Source organism: Heterodontus francisci, chromosome 14 (assembly GCF_036365525.1).
Source record: "Heterodontus francisci isolate sHetFra1 chromosome 14, sHetFra1.hap1, whole genome shotgun sequence".
In the NCBI taxonomy this organism is placed as follows: domain Eukaryota; kingdom Metazoa; phylum Chordata; class Chondrichthyes; order Heterodontiformes; family Heterodontidae; genus Heterodontus; species Heterodontus francisci.
In genome coordinates, this window is record NC_090384.1 from 109,752,132 (window position 1) to 109,772,571 (window position 20,440).

The 20,440-nt window shown below is 46.5% G+C and overlaps 1 protein-coding gene across 3 annotated transcripts in view; it reads right to left on the minus strand.

The window, feature by feature from the left end:
• Positions 1-20,440, minus strand: part of LOC137377219 (deformed epidermal autoregulatory factor 1 homolog) — a 322,407-nt gene that overhangs the window by 272,606 nt on the left and 29,361 nt on the right. For all 3 annotated transcript variants that reach the window (XM_068046757.1, XM_068046756.1, XM_068046755.1), the window contains exons 3-5: positions 13,587-13,716; positions 6,203-6,349; positions 4,681-4,820 (exon numbers count right to left, since the gene is read on the minus strand). In XM_068046757.1, the coding sequence (XP_067902858.1) occupies positions 4,681-4,820; positions 6,203-6,349; positions 13,587-13,716 (417 nt within the window). The remainder of the gene's footprint in view (positions 1-4,680; positions 4,821-6,202; positions 6,350-13,586; positions 13,717-20,440) is intronic.

The following is a 20,440-nucleotide window of genomic DNA, read 5'->3' on the forward strand; positions in this document are numbered from 1 at the left end:
GGAAGGTTCTATAGAGATGCAAGTCTTTGTCTGTCTTTTATTAAAAGCCCAGTCCAACTTGCACCTTTGCTTCTTAGTATTATTCTCCACACTAGTGTTTACTCACTTCTCTGTCAAGTAGTGTGCAGGGGAGGAAGTTTACTGTGTTATTTGATCTCCCTCCTGTTGTTCTTCTATTCCTGTATCTATTTCTCTGCTTGTCAACGACTCTCTAATCCTCTTCTGTCTCTTTCTGTCTGACTTTGTTTTTCTGACCAGCCGTGGCTCAGTGCGCAGCACTCTCATCTCTGAGTTGGTAGGTTCTGGGGTCAAGTCTGTTCCAGAGACTTGACCACAAAATGTAAGCTGCACTGTTGGACGTGCCGTTCTTTGGATGAGATGTTAAGCTGAAGCCCTGTCTGCCCTCTCTGTTGGAGGTAAAAGATCCCATGGGATTAAGCAGGGGAGTTTTTTTTTATATTTGTTCATTGGATGTGGGCGTCACTGGTTAGGCCAGCATTTATAGCCCATCCCGAACTGCCCTTGAGAAGGTAGTGATGAGCTGCCTTCTTGAACCACTGTAGTCCATGTGGGGTAGGTACACCCACAGTGCTGTTAGGAAGGGAGTTCCAGGATTTTGACCCAGCGACAGTGAAGGAACGGCAATATAGTTCCAAGTCAGGATGGTGTGTGGCTTGGAGGGGAACTTGCACGTGGTGGTGTCCCTATGCGTCTGCTGCCCTTGTCTTTCTAGTTGGTAGAGGTCGCGGGTTTGGAAGGTGCTGTCTAAGGAGCCTTGGTGCGTTGCTGCAGTGCATCTTGTAGATGGTACACACTGCTGCCACTGTGCGTCGGTGGTGGAGGGAGTGACTGTTGAAGGTGGTGGATGGTGTGCCAATGAAGCAGGCTGCTGCTTTGTCCTGGCTGGTGTCAAGCTTCTTGAGTGTCATTGGAGCTGCACCTATCCAGGCAACTGGAGAGTATTCTATCACACTCCTGACCTGTGCCTTGTAAATGGTGGTCAGGCATTGGGGAGACAGGAGGTGAGACACTCGCTGCAAAATTCCTAGCCTCTGACCAGCTCTTGTAGGCAGAGTATTTATGTGGCTGGTCCAGTTCAGTTTCTGGTCAATGGTGACCCCCAGGATGTTGGTAGTGGGGGATTCAGCGATGGTAATGCCATTGAGCATCAAGGGGAGATGACTGGATTCTTTCTTGTTTGAGATAGTCATTGCCTGGCACTTGTGTGGCATGAATGTTACGTAGCCATCTATTAGCCCAAGCCTGGAAGTAGTCCAGGTCTTGTTGCAAAAGGACATGGACTGCTTCAGTGTCTGAGGAGTTGCGAATGGTGCTGAACATTGTGCAATCATCAACGAACATCCCCACTTCTGACTTTATGATGGAGGAAGGCCATTGATGAAGCAGCTGAAGATGGTTGGGCCGAGGACACTACCCTGAGGAGCTCCTGCAATGATGTCCTGGAGCTGAGATGATTGACCTCCAACAATCACAATCATCTTCCTTTGTGCTAGGTATGACTCCAACCAGTGGAGAGTTTTCCCCAGATTCCCATTGACTTCAATTTGGCTAGGGCTCCGTGATGTCGTGCTCGGTCAAATGCTGCCTTGGTGTCAAGAGTAGTCACTCTCACCTCACGAGTTCAGTTCTTTTGTCCATGTTTAGGCCAAGGATGTAATGAGGTCAGGAGCCAAGTGGCCCTAGTGGAACCCAAACTGAGTGTCATTGAGCAGTTTGTTGCTGTTTAAGTGGCACTTGGTTGCACTGTCAACGACACCTTCCATCACTTTGCTCTTGATCAAGAATAGACTGATGGGGCGGGAGTAGGCTAGATTGAATTTGTCTTGCTTTTTATGGACAAGACATACCTGGGCAATTTTCCACATTGTCGGGTAAATGCCAGTATTGTAGCTTGGCTATAAAGTACTTTGAGACATCCCTTGTTCTTTTTTGAATAGTGGCCATCCACCTGTGAGGACAGAGGGGGCCTCAATTTAATATCTCCCTCAGTACTGCCCCTCTGACAGTGCAGCACTCCCTCAATACTGAGCCTCCGATAGTGCAGCGCTCCCTCAGTACTGACCCTCCGACAGTGCAGCACTCCCTCAGTACTGCCCCTCTGACAGTGCAGCACTCCCTCAACACTGCCCCTCCGACAGTGCAGCACTCCCTCAGTACTGACCCTCCGATAGTGCAGCACTCCCTCAACACTGATCCTCCGACAGTGCTGTGCCCTCTCAGTACTGCCCTTCTGACTGTGCAGAATTCCCTCAGTATTGACCCTCCAAGCGTATGGCACTCCCTCAGTACTGACTCCTCTGAATGTGCAGCGCTCCCTCAATACTGCTCCCCAATAGTGCAGCACTCCCTCAGTACGACCCCTCCAACAGGTGCTATCCTTCAGCTGAGACATTAAACCAAGGCTGTGTCTACCCTCTCAGGTGGATGGAAACGATCCCATGGCACTATTTTGAGGAAGAGCACGGGAGTTCTCCCAAGTTTCTTGGCCAGCATTTATCTCTTAGCAAACCCTACAAGAAACAGATTATGTGGTCATTATAACATTGCTGCTTGTGGGATTTTGTTCTGCACAAATTGGCTAGCACGTTTCCTACATTATAAGAGCGACTGCACTTCAAAAAGTATTTCATTGGCTGTGAATTGTTTTGGTCAACTGTAATGCCATGAAAGGCGCTATACAATTGCAGTCTTTTTTAAGGAGTACTTGGATGTAACTTGCCTTGCCCCTTTAAACCCACAAAGCAAACACAGTTTGAGGTCATTCAAAGTTTAATTATTAACCGAATAGTAAGAGATAGAAAAGTAGAGAAGACATACTAAAAAGATCATCATTACTTCAAGTTGGTAAGTCACCTGGTCCAGATGGAATGCATCAGAGGTTGCTGAAAGAAGCAAAGACGGAAATAGCAGAGGCATTTAACACAACCTTTCAATCCTCATTGGATACAGGAGTATTGTCAGAGGACTGGAGGGTTGCTAATGTTATACGACTGTTCAAGAAAGAGGAGGAGATAAACCAGGAGAGTACAAGCCAGTCAGCCTAACATCAGTGGTGGGGAAGTTACTGGAAACCTTTATCAGGAGCAAAATAAACTTTCATTTTGAAAGACAGGGGGCAATCAAGGGGAGCCAGCATGGATTTTAAAGGGAAATCACGTCTGACTGACTTCATTGAATTCTTTGGTGAGGTAACAGAGAAGGTTGATCAAGAATGTGCAGTAGATGTATATATGGACTTTCAGAAGGCATTTGACAAAGTGCCACATAGGAGGCCTATAAGGAAGATGGAAGTCGATGAGATTATGGAAAAAGTGGTGGTACGGATGTGAAATTGGCTCAGTTACAGGAAGCAAAGGGTGATTGTGGTAGATAAATGTTTTCCAGACTAGGAGATGCTTTTGACTGGTGTTCCCTAAGGGTCAATTTTAGGTCCTTTACTCCTTTCAGTACTTAATAAATGACCTTGACTCAGTTGTAGGGAGTAGCATTATAAAGTTTGCAGATAATATGAAACTTGGCACCATAGTAGATAGTGATAAGGATAGCTGGTATACTTCAGGATGGTTAAATGGACACAGTGCAGTTCAATGCAGAGAAATGTGAAGCAATGCACTTCGGGAAACTAATATGGAATGGCAGTATACTATAAATAGCATGATTTTGAAAAGTGTAGATGAGCAAAGATACATTATACACAAATCCTTAAATGTGGCAGAGCAAGTTGATAAGATGATTAAAAAAGCATATGGGTTATTTGGGTTTATAAATAGAGGCATAGAATATGAAAACAAAGAGATCACGCCAGAACTTTGTAAACTGCTAGCTAAGCCTCAGCTGGAGCATTGTGGACAATTCTGGTCACCACACTTCAGGAGAGATGTAAAGGCTTTAGAAAGGGTAAAAGGAGGGTTACCAGCATGTACCCAAGGATGAGGGACTTCAGTTATCAGGAGAGGCTGGAAACATTCAGTCTGTTCTCCTTAGAACGAAGAAGGTTAAGAGGTGACCTAATAGAGGTTTTCAAGATAATATGAGGTTTTGATAGAGTAGAGAGTGAAAAACTATTCTCTTTGGTGAATGGGTCAATAACCAGAGCTCAGAGATTTAAAATCATTGGTAAATAGTTCTAGAAGGAGATGAGGAGAAATGCTTTCTCTCAGAATTGTTGGGATCTGGAACGCTCAACCTGAAAAGATGGTGGAAGCCGATTCCATAAAGAATTTTAAAAAGGAGTTGAACAGGTACTAGAAGGCGAGGGATTTACAGGGTTACAGACAAAAAGCGGGAATGTGGGACTAAGCATGACGGCTCTTTCAACGAGCCAGCACAGGCATGACAGGCTGAATGGCCTCCTAAGCTGTAGTTTCTATGGAAGAATGCACATTGTAAAAAGTTTGTAAGTTTCATGCTGCATGTCACAAGCAGCCAGCATTAAGACGTTATTTTTATCTCTCATCTTTTGTATTGCCCATCAGTTATGCATTCCTTTGCTTTTGAACCATTTGCAAACTGAGTACAGCAAGAATAGCAATGAACTCTATCCTCTCAACAGCCTGTCTTGCAGATTCACACAACAGTAAAATGTACAGTATGTTTTAAAGCTGCAACGATTACTCGGACTGTTATCATGGACATTCGCCATGAATAAAACACCCTTACTTGTATCAGACACTGGAGGGGCCGCCCAGCATATCGTATGCTCCTTTTCCAGTCTTTGCTACTAGCTCGCCCTGAAATGCCTTCAAACTCCGTGGGAGTGAACCAGTTCTCTCCCTGTTTAATGCAACGTCCCCGTCCTCCTGGAAATAAAACAACAAGTCATTCGCACATCCTTTGAAACCCCACATATCTGGCCCAATTATTACAGGTAAAGCTTGAAGGGAAAGTGCAAACACTCATTTCCATCTAACAAAACCAATTAAATATCTCTAACCTTGTGAAAGATGCACTTAGGAAAACAACCTGCTTTTAGTGTAGTAAAACACCCTTAGACCCTTCAGAGCTGGACAGGAAGGAATTAGACAATCGCAGAGGTAGGTTTTCAGAATGGGTAAGCTCGGTCAACCTAACGGGACATGACATTTCAGGTTCGCCCTTGTAAAAGCAAGCAATTTAAATTAAAGCTTTATAAATCACTGGTAAGGCTGAAGAGCCGTTTCCCCAAACTGATTCCCCCCACCCAGGCCGGTTTCCCCAAACTGATTCCCCCCACCCAGGCCGGTTTCCCCAAACTGATTCCCCCCACCCAGGCCGGTTTCCCCAAACTGATTCCCCCCACCCAGGCTGGTTTCCCCAAACTGATTCCCCCCACCCAGGCCGGTTTCCCCAAACTGATTCCCCCCACCCTGGCCGTTTCCCCCAAACTCATTCCCCCCACCCTGGCCGTTTCCCCCAAACTCATTCCCCCCCACCCTGGCCGTTCCCCCAAACTCATTCCCCCCCCACCCAGGCCGGTTTCCCCAAACTGATTCCCCCCACCCAGGCCGGTTTCCCCAAACTGATTCCCCCCACCCTGGCCGTTTCCCCAAACTGATTCCCCCCACCCTGGCCATTCCCCCACCCTGATTCCCCCCCACCCTGGCCAGTTTCCCCAAACTGATTCCCCCCACCCAGGCCGTTCCCCCAAACTGATCCCCCCCCACCCTGGCTGGTTTCCCCAAACTGATTCCCCCCACCCTGGCTGGTTTCCCCAAACTGATTCCCCCCACCCAAGCCATTTCCCCAAACTGATTCCCCCCCCCACCCAGGCTAGTTTCCCCAAACTCATTCCCCCCTCCCACTGGTCTAGTTCTCCCCGAGCCAGATCCCCCCACCCACACCCACACCAAACCGGTTCCCAACAGAGTGAGGTTCCATGCTTGGAGCAGCAGGACTCGTGGTGAACTAACCCCAATAGGAAGCCTGCATCAATGTCAAGGCTACACTGTGGAAGGAGTTCATTGTGAAAAATATTGCACTTTGTTTTTCTTAAAGAGATACTGTCATCAGGAATTCTGGATTGGTACCCAGGAACATTGCTGAATGAAGGTTAATCTAGTTCTCTTTCTACCATCTGGGTAGTCACATGATCCAATGATAATGGAGTTATTTCTCAATCACAGCAATCAATCTCCATCAATGAGTCTACAACAGAGCCAGGCATGAGGTGAGAAAAACCCTAGGAAGTCACAGATTTTCTCACCTGAACCCAGTTTGTTTTTGAACAATGTTCCGCTGGTATTTCGGCATCTGACCGGCAACTCGTTCTCATACACAGAAGGATCCCAGTTGTATTTCGTTCCCTCTTTGTCGGGGCCTGGTGTCAGAGGAGTTGAAGGTATCTGTGGACCTTGTGTAAAAACAACAGAAACAACGTTAAACATGAAAAGACCCTTTTTATTCAATTATTCAAATACTGTCATAAAAGCAAAATACTGCAGATGCTGGAAATCTGAAATAAAAACAGCAAGTGCTAGAAATGCTCAGCAGGTCTGGCAGCATCTGTGGAGAGAGAAGCAGAGTTAATGTTTCAGGCCTGCGACCTTTCATCAGTTCTGATGTCTCTTCGGATAATTATTCAGTTCTCTTCTGAAAGCCTTGATTGAACCTGCCTCCACCACACTCTCAGGCAGTGCATTCCAGATCCTAAACACTCACTACGTAAAAAAGATTTTCCTTATGTTACCTCTGGTTGTTTTACCAATCATGTTAAATCGGTATCCTCTGGTTTTTCACCCTTCTACCAATGGGAACAGTTTCTCTCTATCTACTCTGTCTAGAACCCTCATGATTTTGAACACCTCGATCAAATCTCCTCTCAACCTTCTCTCTAAGGAGAAGAAAGGAGAAGAACCCCAGCTTCTCCAACCTATCATTGTAACTGAAATCCTTCGTCCCCAGAACCATTCTCGTCAATCTTTTCTGTACTCTCTCCAATGCCTACACATCCTTCCGAAATTGTGGTGCCCAGAATTGGACACCATACTCCAGTTGAGGCTGAACCAGTGTTTTATAAAGGTTCACCATAACTTCCTTGCTTTTGTACTCTGTGCCTCTATTTATAAAGCCAGTATCTTCTATGCCTTATTAACCACTTTCTCAACCTGCCCTGACACCTTAAATAATTTGTGCACATACACCCCCTCTCTGTTCTTGCACCCCCCCCTTGAGAATTGTACCCTTTAGTTTATATTGCCTTTCCTCATTCTTCCCACCAAAATGTATCACTTCACACTTTTCCAAATTAAACTTCATCTGCCATGTGTCTGCCAATTCCACCAACCTGTCTATGCCCTCTTGAAGTTTATCACTATCCTCCTTACAGTTCACAATATTTCCAAGTTTTCTGTCATCTGCAAATTTTGAAATTGTACCCTGTATACCCAAATCTAGGTCATCAATATGCATCAAGAAAAGCAGTGGTCCTAATAGTGAACCCTGGGGTACCCCACTATATACTGTCCTCCAGTCTGAAAAACAACTGCTCACCACTTTTCTCTGTTTCCTGTCACACAGTCAACATTATATCCATGCTGCCACTGTCCCTTTTATTCCACGGGCTTTAACTTTGCTGACAAGCCTGTTATGTGGCAACTTATGAAATGTCATTTGGAAATCCATGTATCACATCAACCACATTATCTTTCTCAACCCTCTCTGTTATCTCATTAAAACAACTCAATCAAATTAATTAAACACAATTTGCCCTGAACAAACCGATGCACAGTGGCAGCAGTGTGTACCGTCTACAAGATGCACTGCAGCAATGCACTAAGGCTCCTCCCACAGCACCTTCCAAACCCGCGAACTCTACCACCTAGAAAGACAAGGGCAGCAGATGCATGGAAACACCACTACCTGCAACTTCCCCTCCAAATCACACACCATCCTGACTTGGAACTATATCGCCGTTCCTTCACTGTCGCTGGGTCAAAATCCTGGAACTCCCTTCCTAACAGCACTGTGGGTGTACCTACCCCACATAGACTGCAGCGGTTCAAGAAGGCAGCTCACCACCACCTTCTCAAGGGTAATTAGGGATGGGCAATAAGTGCTGATGCTCACATCCCCTGAATGAATAAAAATAAATTAATGGGAACATTGAAGGTGCAGATTTTCTAGCCAGTACAAATAGTAAATTACTCATGCCCTGTTTGTCGTGGTGCTTTCAGGCCGGTGTTACATTCACATCACCCTGACCTCCTGATTGGAGAAAGATGGGAGGCAGTAATCTACCAGGGCCACAGGAAGAGAGAACATGGGGAAGAGAAAGCTTTTGTGATAAAGGCAACTCCTCCTCTATTGGGCACTTCAGGGAAATAAATTTACAGGGCTATGGGAATAGAGTCAGGGATTGGGACTGACTGGATTGTTCTACTGAGAGCTGGCATGGACTCAAAGGGCCAAATGGCCTCCTGCTGTACTGTTATGACTCCTAAGCTAGGGTCAGAGTGCATTCCACTTAGTGGAGCACCAGCAATGAGGTCATAAGTTTCAATCATTTCAAATTGAACCTGAGTCCAATTAATAATTTTTACTCTAGATTGCTCCTTGTTCGTTTCCATAGCTAAGCTACACCTTATGATAATATGATCACTGTTCCCTAAAAGTTCTCTTACTGACACTTGATCCGCTTGTCTCACCTCATTCTCCAGAACCAGATCCAGTAATGCCTCCTTCCTCGTTGGGCCGCAAATATACTGACCTAGAAATTCTCCTGAACGCACTTCGGCAACTCTTCCCCCACTCTGCCCTTTAAACTATTACTGTCCCAGTCTATATTAGGAAAATTAAAGTACCCCATTAAACTACTCGATATGTTTTTTTCTCATTCATTCATGGGATGTAGGCGTCGCTGCCCAGACCAGCATTTATTGCCCATTCCCTAATTACCCTCGAGAAGGTGGTGGTGAGCTGCCTTCTTGAACAGCTGCATTCCATGTGGTGTAGGTACACCCACATACACCCACAGTGCTGTTAGGGAGGGGAGTCGCAGGATTTTGACCCAGCAACAGTGAAGGAACAGTGATATAAGTTCCAGGTCAGGATGGTGTGTGGCTTGGAGGGGAACTTGCAGGTGGTGGTGTTCTCATGCGTCTGCTGCCCTTGTCCTTCTAGGTGAGAGAGGTCACAGGTTTGGAAGGTGCTGTCGAAGCAGCCTTGGTGCGTTGCTGCAATGCATCTTGTAGATGGCACATACTGCTGCCACTGTACATCAGTGGTGAAGGGAGTGAATGTTTGTGGATGGGGTGCCAATCAAGCGGGCTGCTTTGTCGTGGACGGTGTCGAGCTTCTTGAGTGTTGTTGGAGCTGTACCCATCCAGGCAAGTGGAGAGTATTCCATCACACTCCTGACGTGTCTTGTTGATGTGGACAGGCTTTGTGGAGTCAGGAGGTGAGTTACTCGCCGCAGGATTCCTCGACTCTGACTTGCTCTTGTAGCTACAGTATTTATATGGCTATTCCAGTTCAGTTTCTGTTCAATGATAATCCCCAGGATGTTGATAGTGGGGGATTCAGCAATCGTAATGCCATTGAATGTCAAGGGAAGATTGTTAGATTCTCTTTTATTGGAGATGGTCGTTGCCTGGCACGAATGTTACTTGCCACTTATCAGCCCAAACCTGGATATTGTCCAGGTCTTTCTGCATTTCTACACGGTCTGCTTCAGTATCTGAGGAGTCGCAAATGGTGCTGAACATTGTGCAATCAGCGAACATCCCCACTTCTGACCTTATGACTGAAGGAAGGTCATTGATGAAGCAGCTGAAGATGGTTGGGCCTAGGACACTACCCTGAGGAACTCCTGCAGTGATGTCCTGGAGTGCAGACGACTGACCTCCAACAACCACATCCTTCTTCCTTTGCGCTAGATACGACTCCAACCAGCAGAAAGGTTTCTCCTTGATTCCCATTGACTCCAGTTTTTCTGGGGCTCCTTGATGCCATTCTCGGCCAAATGCTGTCTTGATGTCAAGGGCAGTCACTCTTACCTCACCTCTTGAGTTCAACTCTTTTAAACATGTTTGAACCAAGGCTGTAATGTGGTCTGGAGCTGAGTGGCCCTGACGGAAGCCAAACTGAGCAGGTTATTGCTAAGCAAGTGCCGCTTGATAGCATTGTCAACTACACCTTCCATCACTTTACTGATGATTGAGAGTAGACTGTTGGGGCGGTAACTGGCCAGGTTGGATTTGTCCTGCTTTTTTTGCACAGGACATACCTGGGCAATTTTCCACATTGGCGGGTAGATGCCAGTGTTGTAGCTGTACTGGAACAGCTTGGCTAGGGGCGCGGCAAGGTCTGGAGCACAGGTCTTCAGTACAATTGCCGGAATGTTGTCAGGCCCCATAGCCTTTGCAGTATTGTGATAGGCAGCGTTTGCTGACAACGCAACCACTAGGTGGCACTGTACTGGCACATGCACAAATGCAGTCTGCTCCACTAAAACATCAGTTTGCGACATTCAGGCAGCTGCCAGGACTAAAGATGGCGCTGCTCAAATAATCACACAAAAGCAACGTAAACCCTCAGCAGCACACAATGGCCGGAGCAGGCGGGCGGGAGTGGGGAGCACGTGGCCACAGAGAGCAGCCAGGGGGAGAGAGCGGGCGCGTGGGGCGGGGTGGAGAGAGAGAGCGGGGGGGGAGGAGAGAGCGAGCGTGTGGGGGGAGAGGAGAGCGAGCAAGCGAGGAAGAGAGAGAGCGGGCGGGGGGGAAGAGGAGACAATGGGCGTTGGGGGGGGAGAAAGAGGGCAGTGGGGAGAGAGGGCGGGCGGGGGGGAGAGAGCAGATGGGGGTGGGTGCAAAGTGGCCGGAGAGAGCGGGGAGGGGGCAGCGGGGAGCAAGCAGCCGGAGAGAGTGGGCCGGGGGGGGGCCGCACCCGCCACCACCAAGGTCTTCGGCCACTCTCTCTACCCACCCTCCCCACTCTCTCCCCGTTTCCCCGCGTTACACGATTATGTTATCTGCGCATACGCCAACCAGTCCTGGCAATGCAGAATGCCGCGCACGTGCAGAGAGCAGGAGCCCGTTGCGCATGTGCACAGCTTGGCGCAGTCTGATGACGTCAGCGGCCAGCTGCGTTTCCAAGAATCACTTTGTTCTTGATATCATGCACAGTGAATCGAATTGGCTAAAGACTGGCATCTGTGATGCTGGGGACTTCAGGAGGAGGCAGAGATGGATCATCAACTCAACACTTCTGGCACCTCCTTGCAAATTTGTTCCTCTGCACCTTTCCCACTTGTTGATGGCCTATAGAATACACTCAGTAGTGTAATGTTACCTCACTGTTCCTTAACTCTAACCAAATAGATTTTATCCCCGACAGTTCTGCGCCTTCGTTTTTCTTTTCTATCTGAACCCATTTGTGAGCGCCCCCATTTTGAGGCACCCTCTGGGTCTCCTTCTGCCTGAGCATCGCTCAACTCTCTCATTGGCTCTACTAGCCAGCCATCCCTTCAGGCGCTCCTTAATTGGGCGGTGAAAGAGGAGGCGGCCGATTAGTAGGTCGCCTCCCATAAACCTGCAGCAGCAGGCTAGCTGTCAAGAAGCATGGGCTCAGGACCCGCAAATGGTCCTGAGCCTCGATTATTTGCTACTTCCACAAATTCCCAACCACAGTGTCCTTCTGTAACCGAGCCCCCGGTGTCTGCAGCATGAACATTCCTCCCCAGATCATAAGGCTGATTGAAGATCTCTGTCCTTGTGGCAACGTATTCGATATTCTTACTCTCTGTGTATGAACAGATTCCTGTTTCTGTCTCCTTTACCCTCAGACTGTGGACCTGCGAGGAGACAGGCACCGGCGAGCGGGAGTTCCAGCGGCTTAAAAGAGGCATACTCTCACAGGGACAGTGGGAGAGTTTCAGGATTGACGTCACAGTTCAGAAAGTGACGCGTTGTAAGGGGAGACAGCTGATTGGTAAGTAGGAATAGGTGAGTATTTCTACTCTTTTTTTACTACTTTCAAAAGTCGAAGTAAAAGTAAAGGTTGGGAATTTAGATTGTAATAGGTAGTGTTTGGAGTAGAATAAGGTCCCTATCATAATTAGTACTCTACATTAAAGGGAGTAACTAAGGAGCTTAATCTAAGGCTAAGTCATGGTAGGAGAGCTCAGCCCCGTGGCATGCTCCTCCTGTGCTATGTGGGAAATTGACCATGTGTGCAGGAAGTGTGTCCAGCTGCAAGCTACTAGTTGACCGCATTGCGCAGCTAGAGCTGCGGATGGACTCACTGTGGAGCATCCACAATGCTGAGGACATCGTGGATAGCATGTTTAGTGAGGTGATCACACTGCAGCTAATGGCTGCAGAGGCAAAAAAGGGATGGGTGGCCATCAGGAGTAGTAGTAGGTGCAGGTAGGTACAGCAGGAGTCCCCTGTGGCCATCCCCCTCTCAAACAGATCTATCACTTTGGATACTGTTGGGGGGGGAGGGGGATGACCTCCCAGGGGAAAGCAGCAACAGCCAAGTCCGTGGCACCACGGATGGCTCTGCTGCTCAGGAGAGGATGAAAAAGAGTGGGCCATATTGATAGGGGATTCAATCGTAAGAGGAACAGACAGGCATTTCTGTGGCCGCAAATGAGACTCCAGGATGGTATGTTGCCTCCCTGGTGCTAGGGTCAAGGATGTCTCGGAGCGGCTGCAAGACATTCTGAAGGGGGAGGGTGAACAGTCAGAGGTTGTGGTCCATATTGGTACCAACAATATAGGTAGAAAGAGGGATGAGGTCCTGCCACAAGAATTTAGGGAGCTAGGTGGCAGATTAAAAAACAGGACCAGTGCCACGTGCTAGCAAGTATAGGAATAGGAGGATAGAGCAGATGAATGCATGGCTGAGGTGGTGGTGCAGGAGGGAGGGCTTTAGTTTCCTGGATCACTGGGTCTGTTTCTGATGAAGTTGGACGGGTTGCACCTGAACCGGAACGGGACCAACATCCTTGCTGGGAGGTTTGCTAGTGCTGTTGGGGGAGCGGGGTTTGAACTAATTTGGCAGGGGGATGAGATACAGAGTGGAGGTATAGTAGGGGGTGATGCACAGCCAAACATAGAAGAGAAAATGATTCAGTCTGGAAGGCTGTGTTTTCAGTTGCCAAGGCCCTAAGCTCTGGAATTCCCTCCCTGAGCCTCTCCACCTCTCTCTCCTACCTTAAGATGCTTCTTAAAACCCAGCTCTTCGACCAAGCTTTTGGTCATCTGTCCTAATATCTGTATGTGGCCTGGTGTCAAATTTTGTTTGATAATGTTCTTGTGAGGCACCGTGGGATGTTTTGATATACAAATACAAGTAATAGTTGTTGTTGTTATGTAGGGGACTGGGATACAGAGCCAGCAGCGCTAGCTTGGGTATCATGAGAAGGGGCAGCTGAAATTTGAGTTGTTTAACTAGACAGATACTGGCTGGTGCTTTAGACTGTAGATGACATGACTGGAGAATCAATCAGAACTAACCTTTCAGCACAGCAGTTAAGCTCACTCAAACCCCCAGATAACACTCCTTCCATGGCTCTCATGACTTAATCCCCCAGACAGCTCACCTTCCACTGGTTGTACAGAGAAGTGAGCAGCACAGGACAGTACCTGGAGTTATAGGTGCACTGGGTGTTTTCAATCCAGTTGTTTCCACAATGCTTCCATCCGTATGAACCACAATCAGCGTTGCTTTGTCGGTGGGGAGTCCTTCTCCAATCTGAAGTGTTGTTCTTCCCGACTGAGAAAGATCAAAACAAGCAGCATCTAAACCAGAATCTCAAGTTATGAGACTGCCCACAGAAAGTCAGGACCCCAATCACAAGCATTGAACTGACTGGACAAAATGTCAAACTAAAAATGCTGAAAACTGAAAATTAAGGAAGTTCTGGGATACACTGCAGGCCAATCAGCACCTGAAAGGAAAAGATAGACTCTCAGCGTGAGTGTGCTGAGAGCATTATTATCCAAAGCTTTAACCTCTCTTTCTGCTGCTTAACAACTTGCTGTGTATGTGGCATTAACTTCCCACAATATTCACATAATCCAGACCTGTGAAACTTCACTTATCAAAAACCTCTGCCCTCATTTTGTTTCCTTTCTCTTTGCAGGTTCTCGTTTTACTATCTTGTTTTCTGTTTCTTTGCTTTTGGATGGCAGCTGTTCATCATTCTGCCACTTACACCTCCTTTTGTTTTTTTGCTTGTCCCATTACCACTCCCTTTGGCCTTACATCATTGACCCTTTTGTCATTTAACCTTTCCTGTCTCCCACCCTATCACAGACCTTCCCTTGTTCTTTTTCCACCTCCTCCTTTTTACTTAATTAAAACTTATTACATTTCTAACTTTTTCCAGTTCTGATGAAAAGTCAGACCTGAAATGTTAATTCTGTTTCTCTCTCCACAGATACTGTCAGACCTGCTGAGTATTTCTAGCGTTATTTTGACAACGGCTACAGTCTGGTTTCAAAATGCACTCTCTATTAAGGCACCTCACATCTCGTGAACGGGTTTCACAACCTGAGGCTCTCTTCCTGCTTTGAAAGGTTGCTGCTCATATTTCCCCAACATCAACAGCTCTGTTTAAATGGTTCCTTTCTCCTGCTTGGTCCTTCCCTCCAATGGGTGCCTGTTCCTTGGTAGCAGCTGGAAGGTGTGAAAAGCAGAAAGAAGAACAGGCAGAGGATGAAGAAATGGGGATAGTGTGAGGAGTAGGCAGAGAAAGAGAAAGCAAAGAAGCTGAGCCCGACATATGGAGACACTGGGAAAGTGATCCATGAAATAGGAGCATGAATTGTCTTAAATCTATACCCAACAATGGTGAACACAGCAGAGTCACAGAAAAAGAATAAACTTTTCCTCAAACCAACTAGGACAATTAGAAATTCATGCCTGCGATAGCCGTGAGTGATTAAAATTTGTGGTATATTCCTCTCCATTGTTTTAACTCAGGCACTACTTCACTTATTGTTAAAGGGGTAAACACTTCCAGTGAACTAGCAAATAGAGGAATGGCGTAAGAAGCTGTTAAAGCTTCACCCACTTATTTCTAGACTGTAATTCGTACACCATAATTATGTAATCCCAATTTAGTTTCTATGGTGTAATCCATATATAATTTTTAGACTGTAATCTGGGCTGTAATAAAAACAAAGTGCTGGAAGTGCTCAGCAGGTCTGGCAGCATCTGTGGAGAGAGAAACAAAGTTAACGTTTCAGGTCAATGATCCTTCATCAGAAATGGCAATGGTTAGAAATGTAATAAGCTTGGAGCAAATTAAGAGGGGAGGGGAAAGAAGAACAAGAGGGAAGGTCTGTGAAAGAGCAGAGGGCAGGAGAGATTAAACAACAAAATCATGGAACAGAAGGCAGAAGGAGTAGCAACAGCCGTAGTAAAAGACAAAGCATTTGCCCAGAGACAGTATTAAAGGCAGAATAACGAACAACTATGTCCAAAAGCAAAAACATGAAAAACAAGTTTAAGACTTGCACATGGTAAAAAAACAATCAAAATGGCAGTGATGGTCTGAAGTTGTTGAACTCAATGTCTACATAGAAATTAGGAGCAGGAGTAGGCCATTCAGCCCTTCGGGTCTGCTCTGCCATTCAAAATAGATCATGGCTTTGATCATCTCATTCAGTACCCTGTTCCTGCTTTCTCTCCATATCCCTTGATCCCTTTGGCATTAAGAAATGTATCTATTTCCTTCTTGAATATATTTAATGACTTGGCCTCCACTGTCTTCTGCGGTAGAGAATTCTACAGGTTCACCACCCTCTGAGTGAAGACATTTCTCCTCATCTCGGTTCTAATTGGCATACCCCATATCCTGAGACTGTGACCCCTGGTTCTGGACTCCCCGCCATCGAGAACATCCTCCCTGCATCTAGCCTGTCTAGTCCTGTTAGAATTTTATAGGTTTCTATGAGATCCCCTCTCATTCTTCTAAACTCTAGTGAATATAGGCCTAGTCGACCCAATCTCTCCTCATACGTCAATCCTGCCATCCCAGGAATCAGCCTGGTAAATCTTCTTTACACTTCCTCCATGGCAAGAACATCCTTCCTCAGACCAAAACTGCACACAATACTCCAGATGTGGTCTCACCAAGGCCCTGTATAACTGCAGTAAGACATCCTTGCTCCTGTACTCAAATCCTCTTGCAATGAAGGCCAACATACCATTCACCTTCCTAACTGCTTGCTGCACCTGAATGCTTGCTTTCAGCGACTGGTGTACAAGGACACCCAAGTCTCGTTACACCTCCACCTTTCCCAATCTATCAACATTCAAATAATAATCTGCCTTTCTGTTTTTACAACCAAAGTGGATAACCTCACATTTATCCACGTTAAACTGCATCTGCCATGCATTTGCCGACTCACTCCAAATCACATTGGAGCCTCTTTGCATCCTCCTCACACCTCACATAGCACCCCCTCCACCCCCCAGCTTTGTGTTGTCTGCAAACTTGGAACTGTTACATTTAGTTCCCTCACCCAAGTCATTAATATATATTGTGAATAGCTGGGGCCCAAGCACTGATCCCTGCTGTACCCCACTAGTCACTGCCTGCCACCCGGAAAAAGACCCATTTATTCCTACTCTCTGTTTCCTGTCTGTCAACCAATTCTCAATCCGTGCCAGTATATTACCCCCAATCCCATGTGCTTTAATTTTGCACACTAAGCTCTTATGTGGGACCTTATCAAAAGCCTTCTGAACATCCAAATACACCACATCCACTGGTTCTACTAGTTACATCCTCAAAAAAACTCCAGTAACTTTGTTAAGCATGATTTCCCTTTTGTAAACCCATGGTGACTTTGTCCAATCCTGTTTATGCTTTCCAGGTGTTCTGCCATCACATCCTTCATAATAGCATTTTCCCCACTACTGATGTAAGACTAACTGGTCTGTAGTTACCTGTTTTTTCTTTCCCTCCTTTTTTAAATAGTGGGGCTAACTCTAGAGGGCTGTAGAGCACCCAATCAGAAGATGAGTTGCTGTTCCTCGAGCTTGCTTTGAGCTTCACTGGAACTCTGCAGCAGACCAAGGACAGAAATGTGGGCATGAGAGCAAGATGGTGAATTAAAATGGCCAGCAAGCAAAAGCTCAGGGTCATGCTTGCGGACTGAGCGGAGGTGTTCCGCAAAGTGGTCACCCAAGCTGCGCTTGGTCTCCCCGATGTACATGAGACCACATTGTGAGCAGTGAATACAGTATAATGAATTAAAAGAAGTACAAGTAAATCACTGCTTCAGGTGGAAGGAGTGTTTGGGGCCTTGGATGGTGAGGAGAGAGTAGGTATCGGAAGGTGCCGTGGGAAGGGGACGAGTTGTCGGGGGTGACGGAGGAGTGGACCAGGGTGTCGCAGAGGGAACGATCCCTTCGGAATGCTGACAGGGGAGGGGAAGATGTGTTTGGTTCTGGCATCACACTGGAGGTGGCAGAAAATGATCCTTTGGATGTGAAGGTGGGGTGGAAAGTGAGGACAAGGGGAACCCTGTCACGGATCTGAGAGGGAGGGAAAGGGGTGAGGGCAGAAGTGCAGGAAATGGGCCGGACATGGATGAAGGCCCTGTCAACCACAGTGGGGGGGAATCCTCGGTTGAGGATAAAGGAAGACATATCAGAAGCACTGTTGTGGAAGGTTGCATCATCAGAGCTGATGCGACAGAGACAGAGAAACTGGGAGAATGGAATGGAGTCCTTACAGAGGCAGGATGTGAGGAAGTGTAGTTGAGGTAGCTGTGGGAGTCAGAGGGCTTATAATGTAAATTAGTAGACAGCAGAATATTAGTAGGCTGTAATCCTGTCTAGTTTTAACTTGTAAACTATCTGCAATTTCTAATATATATGTACTTCAGACTGTATATTGCATGTAATCTCTAAACTGTAACCTCTATAATTTCTTGTCTATAAATCCTATGCAATTTCTAAACTATTATCTCTACATAATATTTATTTGGTAACCTCAATGTAAATTTCTCAGTTGTAAGTTTCTAGAATATATTTTTATGAAGCTTCTAGGATCCCAATAACTAATGGTAGTTTATAGAAAAAGTGAAAATGAGGGAAAAGACAGAAATCTAGAAATCCTGAGCCTGACAGCATACTGATGAGAATATTCATATTTCACAGACTGCCCTCAATGCGCCAGTCCAGAGTCTAGGTTGAAAAGCTGGACATTGATGCCCTCTAATGGTGACTTTACTGCAAGGCAGTGGAACAATTAATCAATGCCAGGCAATGGAACATCCAGCATCAGTATCCTGCAATACTCAGTTAGAACAAAGCTCCCTCTACTTTTCCCGAGGGGCTCCTGACTGCACCAGGGGTAAATTTCCCTGGTCCCACATCGGACATCCTTGTTGCCTTTTGGATATTTCCTAATTGAGAGATTGTCATCCACCATATACCATTGAATTTTACAGCACATAAGGAGGCCATTCAACCCATTGTGCCCATGCTATCTCTCAGAGCCCATTCCTCTGTCCTTGCCCTATACACATTGAATTTTTTATTTTTTAAATATTTATCCATTTAGCTTTTCACCAGCTATTCTGGATTTTGCTTCCCTACGTTTCTACAGGTTAGGAGCAGGTGGTCACACCACAGGTTAGGAGCATGCAGGCAGATAGGAAATGGGTGACCGCCAAGCAGTCTAAGGGAACCAGGAAGGTAGTGCAGGAGTCCCCTGAATCGATCTCACTTGCTAATCATTTTTCCATTTTGGATACTGGTGAAGGTGATGGTTCCTCAGAGGACTGCAGTCAGACCGAAGTTTGTGGCACTACAAGTGGCTCAGCTGCACAGGAGGGGAGAAAGAAGAGTGGAAGAGCAGTAGTGATAGGCAATTTGTTAGTTAGATTTGATTTATTTTTTGATTTAGAGATACAGCACTGAAACAGGCCCTTCGGCCCACCGAGTCTGTGCCGACCATTAACCACCCATTTATACTAATCCTACACTAATCCCATTTTCCTACCACATCCTCACCTGTCCCTATATTCCCCTACCACCTACCTATACTAGGGGTAATTTATAATGGCCAATTTACCTATCAACCTGCAAGTCTTTTGGCTGTGGGAGGAAACCCACGCAGTCACAGGGAGAACTTGCAAACTCCACACAGGCAGTACCCAGAATTGAACCCGGGTCGCTGGAGCTGTGAGGCTGTGGTGCTAACCACTGCGCCACTGTGCCGCCCCAAAGGAGAACAGACAGGTGTTTCTGTGGCCGTAGACAGGACTCCAGAATGGTGTGTTGCCTCCCTGGTGCCAGGATCAAAGATGTCATGGAACGGCTACAGGACATTCTTCTGGGGGAGGGTGAACAGCCAGAGGTTGTGGTCCAGGTTGGCACCAATGACATAGATAGGAAGGGGGATGAGGTCCTGAAAGCAGATTTTAGAGAGCTAGGAAGATTAAAAAGCAGGACCTCAAAAGCAGTAATGTCAACATTACTCTCAGTCACACGTATGAGTGAGCATAGTAATAGGAGAATTGAGATTGAACGCGTGGCTGGAGAACTGGTGTAGGAGGGAGGGCATCAGACTTCTGAGACATTAGGACCAGTTCTGGGGCATTTGGGACCTGTACGAGATGGACGGTTTGCATCTAAGCAGGACTGGGACTAATATCCTTGCAGGGAGATTTGCTAGTGCTGTTGGGGAGGGTTTAAACTAGATTGGCAGGGGGATGGGAACCTGAGAGGGAGCTCAGATTGGAGGGAAGTAAAACTGGTAACTTGTCTGGAGTGTGGGAACCAGGAGCAGATATCAAAGGGGAATACCAAGGTGCACAGAATACTGGGGGAGATAGATAGCACTAGAGTAGGGAATAGTAAGTTATTAGGTGGGGGTCAGAGTAAGGACGAAAGTAATAAAGTCAAAATCAGGGTTAACTTGCAAGTATGTGAATGCACGGAGTGTGGTTAATAAGATTGGTGAGGTACAGGCGCAGATTGTCATGTGGAAATATGATGTTGTGGCTATAACAGAGACCTGGTTCAAAGAAGGGCCGGACTGGGTGTTAAATATTCCTGGATACAAGGTGTTCAGGAAAGATAGGAAAGAGAAAAAAAGTAGGGAGGGGTGGCGGTATTAAGGACAGCATAGCAGTGCTGGAGAAAAAGGATGTCCCAGAGAGGTCAAGGACAGAATCAATTTGGCTAGAGCTAAGGAACAAAAAAGGTATAGTTACATTGCTTGATGTTGTCGAGAGGCCACCAGCTGGTGAGAAGGGCGTGGAGGAACAAATTTGCAAGGAAATTTCAGAGAGGTGCAAATATTATAGGGTAGTTACAATGGGGGACTTTAATTACCCAAACATAGACTGAGATAGTAGTAGGGTAAAGGGCAATGTGGGGCAAGAGTTCTTAGAGTGTTCAGGAAAATTTTCTACAGCAGTATGTTGCGAATCTAACGAGAAAGGAGGCACTGCTAGACCTGGTTCTTGGG